This window comes from Coturnix japonica, chromosome 4 (genome assembly GCF_001577835.2).
Source record: "Coturnix japonica isolate 7356 chromosome 4, Coturnix japonica 2.1, whole genome shotgun sequence".
In the NCBI taxonomy this organism is placed as follows: domain Eukaryota; kingdom Metazoa; phylum Chordata; class Aves; order Galliformes; family Phasianidae; genus Coturnix; species Coturnix japonica.
Window position 1 is genome coordinate 34806185 of NC_029519.1, and position 7145 is coordinate 34813329.

The window sequence follows — 7145 nt, forward strand, 5'->3', positions numbered from 1 at the left end:
AAACATTTTTCAGTTGGCAGACAGCATTCTGCCATTCACACTGTCCCTAGATAGACAGGAGTATAATTAAAATCAGAAATAGAAACTGTCCCCACTCGGCTTACTTCAGCTCTCTTCTTGGAAATTCAGACTCATAGAGACGCAAGTAACTAAAAAGAGTGGTGGCATATGACTTACAAGGGGAGAAGCAGCAGCTGTCCAGCTATACCTATCCATTAGAAAAAAAGAGCACAGCTGTACTGTGAAAAGACAGCACTTCCCACACATGCCCCCAGTGACTGAACCATATATCAACAGAGAACACAAATGCAGTATAAACTCCAAGGAGGATTTACACAGAAAAACTCTTCAGGGCTTTAGAAGGTATTATGCCATCATTTCAGCCAATCTGCAGGCTAATGACTGGTGTATTTTGGTATAATGTTATCCACCTACTACAGACACATGCACACAGTACTGGCACTGGCCAAATTGCTCACTTCAAAAGTAGCTTAACTCCAGCTGACGTAAGAAAATTATAAATACTGAGCTCTTCTTGTGTTTTCTTGCCTGCCTCTCAATTTGGGACCTTTCTACAGTAGAAGAAACAACACAAAACAAATGCTGTAGGAGAGAATCCACAATCGCAACATGGTTCCACACTGTAACTGCATGATACAATGCTCATTTTCAGGACACTCGCATCTTACACCAGTGGATCCTTCCACGTTTCAACACAGGACACTGTAACACGATGGAAAACACAATAATGACAGCAGAGCAGCAAGGTCCCAGGCTGCAGCAAATGAGGATTTGCTCAAATGCAACAGCCATAGGCACAGAAATAAAGGAAAGAAAGCTGCTTACCATCAGAAGGCCTCAAGTACACAGGGATCTCCAGACAGATACCCTTGCCTCTAGTGCCAACCCATACATGAGGTCTGGGAAGGGGTAACTCAGGTTCATTGCATGCACTTGAGCCCTCCTGGGTTGGGCCCTGCCTTCCACCAGATGCTCAGTCACTGGTTCAAGCCCTGACTTAGCATTTCCACTACAAACATTCACATTAAGAACAAAGCAGGACTATTGCCTTAGCACCCAAGGAACAACATTTCACTGAGATGCAACCTCACATTTTAGTTTGCAAGAATATATTTCACTGAAAGGGTTTTCTAAGGCTGATACATCTGACTTTTAAAATGCAACTGAAAGGGAGAAGGTACTGAGCGACCTGACTGAGCTGTGCCCACTCCAAACCAGAGGCTGGAGTAGATGACTTCCTGAGATACCTTCCAACCTGAACTGTTCTATTGTTCCTGATGATCCTCCGGAGACCTGGGCACTTCACTTAGTGGCTGAAAATGGACCAGATCTTAAATTGAGCCAGAAAACAGCTGATTAAACTCCTTTTTCCTTTCAGTCTTATGAACTTGTATTTAGCAAAATCTATTACCTTGCTTTTTATTCAAAAAAATAAATCTGTTTCCGTGACAATAGTGATGAATCAACTGAATAAACAGGCAGTCCCGAGCTGGATGACATATGGCAACAACCACCTTCAAAACAACAGTGACAACCTGCTAACACGAGCTCACAGCACCTGCGATAACAGAAGGTCTTCCAAAAATTCCCACTCCAAACTCAGCGTTATCAACTGAGAGAATGCAAAATCCAGCAGATCTGGCGGATCATCTTCTCACCCATCTCAAGTCAGATGGATGCATGCAGATGTCTCACCTCGCAGAGAACAGGTTAGGCTAGAAAACCATTGCTTGAGTGTTTTCACATTTTTCTTCATGTTGCTCATCTACAAGAAAACTACGCTGCTGCATGAAACTGCTGGCACCACCCTGAGACAAAGATGTCTGTAAATGGCTTAGCTTAGCTCCAAACTCTCACTGAGATGCTCTCACAACACCCAGAACATTCCCACTGGTCCTGACTCACAGCCCCACAGCGGGCTCCCACTCCAACAGAATTTACTGCCAAAGAGGAATGAGAGAAACTGGGCTGAAACTTAAATAAGATTCGACAAAATGACCTACAAGTTGTGGGAAGCACAGTGGGAAGGAACGTGCAAAGAATGAGGCTGCCAACAAACGGAGATGGCTGCTACCTGGAACTGCTTTTTTAGCATGGAATCAGAACACACGCAGAAGAAACTGACCCATTCATTTTATTATTACTTTATTCTCTTCCATGGTGCAAGCTCAACTGGGGAAAAAAGTAACTGTGGGACAGAATGACTATCCAAACTCCCCATGGACACAACGTCAACTTGTTTCTCTTAGGGCTGTTCCACTGATTATTTTTCATCACATAACAAGGTGGTGGCCTGGGAAAGGACATCATATTCTATGCAATTGCCTTTGTCTTATGGAACTTTTGCTGCTCTCCCCTGCAGAACACAAGAAATTAAGGCCTGGCAAAAGCAGGAAGTTGATCAGATTTCATTTCTAGAGTGTTTGTAACAGGTATTTTCAATACCAAAGCTTACCTTCTGTAAGAATAACATTTTCACTTCATGGTTACATGAGCAGGTAACTGCCATTCTGGCAGGACTTCCATTCTCAACCAGCTTACAAATTCCTCTGGATAAGGGGCATTTCTGGAGCAAAAAGCATTTAAGCTACAACTGTAAGCGCAACTGTTCATAGAACCGCAGCCAAATACTTGAGGTCTATGCAACATATACTCAAAAATGTGAAATATTCCTGAAATTGGTAGGCAATGCTATGCTATCTTTTCATTATTTTAATTGCAGGATTTGCATAGTAGTAAATTTGCACCATCAAAAACAAACTGCTTGCCTGCCTCTGTAAGAGATACCACTATGAACAAAAGCATCTTACCCTCTGTTTTGTTGAAAATAAATGGAAGCGAAACATATACTCTCCTTTCAGTGCAGAAAGGACTCATGAACTAGAAGCACAATCACTGACCAGAGCATTTGGCTGTAAGCCCAAGAGGAACTAAAACCAGTGTAACAGAACAGTAGCGAGCAGAAACACCAGCAAAAACTCTGTAGCAGCAAAGGTTTCATGGTATTCCATAACGGAGCAGAAAATGAGACAGACTGGAAGACACACTTGGTGTAAGGCAGATGTTAAAGTAAATAAACAATTAAGCAACAACAAGCCATAAATACATTTGAAGACTTATTAAGGTGTAAAGAAGAAGACGGAAGGAGGCAGTTTTCCCTCTCCCTCACAGCTACTGAAAACTCCTCATTAGCTCAAGTGCTGCCCCCTGAAAGAAGCCTGAAACTGAGGCCCAAATATGGCAAATCTTCTGCTTCCTCCAGCTTCTGGGGCTCCTGCTAGCTCACCTTCACAAGCCCTGTCTGATGGCAAGCATCCAACAGTGAAGCAGGCTGAAACTGCATGTCCTTCACCACCCTTATCTGCCTTGAAAAGCACAGATTACACACAAATAAATTCCAATAATCTCATTATTTATTCCTCTGTGATATGAAAGAGTGCTATCTTCTAAAATATAATTAAATGTATTGTTATATGTCTGTGAATTCACGATAGATATATCTGAGTGCCGAATTCCAGAATGCAGAGGTTTCAATCACTACTCAGCCCAAGGAGAAAAGCTTTACCTTCACTTTAATGACAAATTCCAGACAAACCTCACGTTCAAGACTGGCACTTTAGGAATGCATGACACCATCGCAAAACTTGCTCTGAGAGATAAATACTTGTAGGAATGGAGAGCTGCTGTACAGAAGCAAACAAACGATTGAACAGTCGGGAGCTAAGTTTTAAAGAAACACTGGCAGGACAGTAAAATCAGCATGTCTTTTTGGCTGAAGAAAAAACAAGCTTTTTTTTTTTACTACCGCGAGGCAGCCCAGGTAGGTTGTTCTTAATACAGAGCATCACTCATTTCATCTGCATTTATAACACAGCACCTGAATTTCATAAACAAATCCTTGGGTTCTGCATCACTTAAATGCAGATAAACCAACCACCTTATTCAAAGCTCTTGCTTTGAATCAAAGTCAAAACACTGCACTGCAAAGAAAACTGTCCTGCCAGTTTTGTTGGGTTTTGTTTTGGCAAAAGTACAACTCACACGGGAAACGTGGGAAAAAAAGGTGTTCTCCTTCCCACTGGTTAATGTGATCCTTCACATGAGTCAGAGCCATCTCCCCTACCACTATGAAAGTTAGCAGTGGCACAGGGAACAATTCTGGATTGTAGAAAACATCTAACAAGTCCTTCCCAGGGCTACTGTTGGTGTTACAAGGCTGCTCACAGCGAAGCGAGAAGCCCTCTGGGACTTACACCCTTTAACTGGAGTTCAGCTGGTGCCTTTTTGCTGCCTCGCATGTTGCTGTCCTCCTCTGCCACAAATAGCCCGGTCCTAAAACTGCTCCTGGAAAGGGCTGAAAAATATCTGATAATAACATCACATACAATTTCAGCATCATTCAATTCCCACTATTTAAATGTGAATTCAAACTATTACTAATTCCTGCAAGATACTATCATTTGTCTACACATCTCTCCTTGTCTTTCTAAGAAATATAAATGAATGGAGGGAAGAAACTGAAGCTTGTGGTCAGAGTTCTCCCATACAGACAGACAAAGGTGCTTCTTCGTGGCAACACAGACTTTCTCAGTGGGCTTCAAATGTTCTTACTGAGAAACCAAACAGAAGCCCAAGTTCCACAGGGGACGAGCGGTATTTAGGACAAAGCAAAGCTTTGCATCTGGTAGGAAAACTTCTCCAGAAGTTATCTCAGATAAAAGGAAAAGGTATGCACTTTGCATTACTGAAATACAAACTCCTTGCCTGAGTTATTCACCTGCACAAACAGATTCATGAAAATCAAAAGCACTGAATTCCTACTGTAAGTGCTTGCAGAATTGGAGAACTCCGTTTTTTTTTTTTTTGGAAAGCTCCGTTTTTCCAGCACAGCATGAAGAGCACAATCCAAGCCCCTTTGAAGTTGACTGATTACTCCCACTCACTTCCCAAGAGCTAAGCCTGACTCCCACTAGAGTAAATATTTATTGCCGTATGCTTTCTGTTTCCTCATATGCGAACCCCAGTGTGAAAATCAAAGACAGAAAAAAACCAACATTATCCTATGTGTTCACAAGGCTTCAGAAATAGAAAAGACTAGATCTGTAGGACCCATTTCCTCCACAATACATATATTAGGCCAAGAGAGGGTTCTTTCCTGTTCTTCCTGCTCTTGAAGGACAAAAGACATGACAACACTGAAGGCTATTCTGGCTTTACTGTCTTCCTGCCACTGGATCCCAGAAGAGACAACACAGCACCATGAGGCTCTAAAGCATGGGAAGGTAACAACTGAGTGGTAATAAGGAGCACGGGCACAGTAGGAATGTACCATAAGAAGAGTAATTTCACATTTTTACCCAAGCTAAATGTACAGAAGACACTTGGAACTAAAAATCTCCACAGATGGCCGACATGTCTATATGCTGCCAAGACAGGCACTATTGCTTCCTCTGCCTACATTGTGCTGAACCAGCAGTCAGGAAAACTGCTCAACATACACAAAATTATCTTCAGAAGGAGTACATCAAGCAGCTAAGGGACACCAAAGCCATTTTTGCCTCAGATATATGTGATACGTATACACATCAGCAAAAACAGTACATTGAAAGCATGAGAAACCTGAGTAAGGCACCTGGAATCAAAGCCAGGGCAACACACAGCTCTCCTTTTGGGACGGCCTCTCCTTCCAACCGGGTTATGTTCCGAGAGCAACGCAGGGAGGGGAGACAAACAAAACGTCAATTGAATCACAGGGAAGGTTTAAAAACCCCAACAATACCAGAAAGAGGGCTGCAGTGGGCGGGCACTGCTGCTTTGGCAGCGACTTTAAAATCCCAGCCTTCAGTCGGGTTCTGAAGTAACAGCATATAGCGTAGGGCTACAATAAAACCCAACACAGCGTAACACAGCGCATAAAGCAAGACTTGGGTGTGCACTACCTACAACCGGATGGGCACAGATGCGGGACAAAGCAAAGAAACGGGCACAGCAGCCGAAACGTCCGCTTGTCTCCTCACATCAGCACATCCAATCCTATTCGGGGGGTTTATGCGTTATGATTTCGCAAAGTGGGGGGGGAGAAGGGGCAAAGGGAGAAAGAGCAATACATTGGGTTTTGTTTTCCTTCAACGCTAAGCTTCCCCTGAGCTGCTCAGAAGGAACTGGAAAACACTCCTAAAGAGAGCTACGAGGAGCTCGTAAGAACAGATCCGTGCACGTCAGAAGACGGACATAAACGCCCGCTGCGGGCACTCCGCTCACACCGCCCCACTTCACAGCGCGGCCATACGCAGCGCCGCGCCGGCTCTCGCCCGTCCCCTGTCACGAACGGCACAAGCCGAGCACCAGGAGCGGGAAGGACCCGATCCTCGCAAACTACAGCCCCGTCACCGCAGCCTCCCCGCGGAGCGAAGTCCCGCTCCTCCCTCCCCGCGTCCCCTCCCCGTATCCCGCAGGCTCGGGGCAGAGCGGTGCCGGCCGCGGAGGCACTTACCGGCGGCAGCGACACGCCCGCGGCGGCGGGGAAGCTCGGCGGCGGCAGGCGGCGGCCGCGCCACAGCAGGCCGAGCATCGCGCCCAGCGAGGCGGCGACGGCGGCGCAGCCCGCGTACAGAGCGAGGCGGAGCGGCGGCAGCAGGGCCCAGACGGGCCAAGCGCCGTTCCCCGGCCCGGAGAGCACCCGGCCCAGCAGAGCGACGCAGGCGGCCAGCAGCCCCAGCCCCAGCCCCGCCGCCAGCACGAAGCGGGACGCGCGGGGATCGTCGTCCTCCTCGTCCTCCGCCGCCCCCTCTTCGCCCGCGGCCGCCGGGGCGCCGCGACCGCCGGTTTCGCCTCCGGGGCCGTGGGAAGCCGAGGGGCCGGCGGCGCCCCCCCCCGCCGCTTCGGGCTGCCCTGCCGCGCCGCTACTGCCGTCGGCTGCGGGGAGCATGACGCTGGAAGCGCCGCGGGCAGCCAGCGCATCTCCCTCCGCGGCAGCCCCCCGCGAAGGTCGCCGTCTTCGGGGTCTCCCTCCGCCTCTCGCCGCCGCCTCTGGCACCGCTGCGGCCGCCGGGGGAGCCGGCTCTCATGCCCGGCGGCCCGGCCGCTTCCGGGCGGCGGCGCTGCCCGCCCGTGGGCGCCAGGAG

At 47.5% G+C, this 7145-nt stretch overlaps 1 protein-coding gene across 1 annotated transcript in view; it reads right to left on the reverse strand.

Annotated features, from left to right (window-relative positions):
• Positions 1 to 7139, reverse strand: part of SNX25 (sorting nexin 25) — a 46982-nt gene extending 39843 nt beyond the window's left edge. The window contains exon 1 of the mRNA XM_015861380.2: positions 6515 to 7139. Within this exon, the coding sequence (XP_015716866.1) occupies positions 6515 to 6949 (435 nt within the window). The 5' untranslated portion in view covers positions 6950 to 7139. The remainder of the gene's footprint in view (positions 1 to 6514) is intronic.
• Between the last annotated feature and the right edge of the window lie 6 nt (positions 7140 to 7145).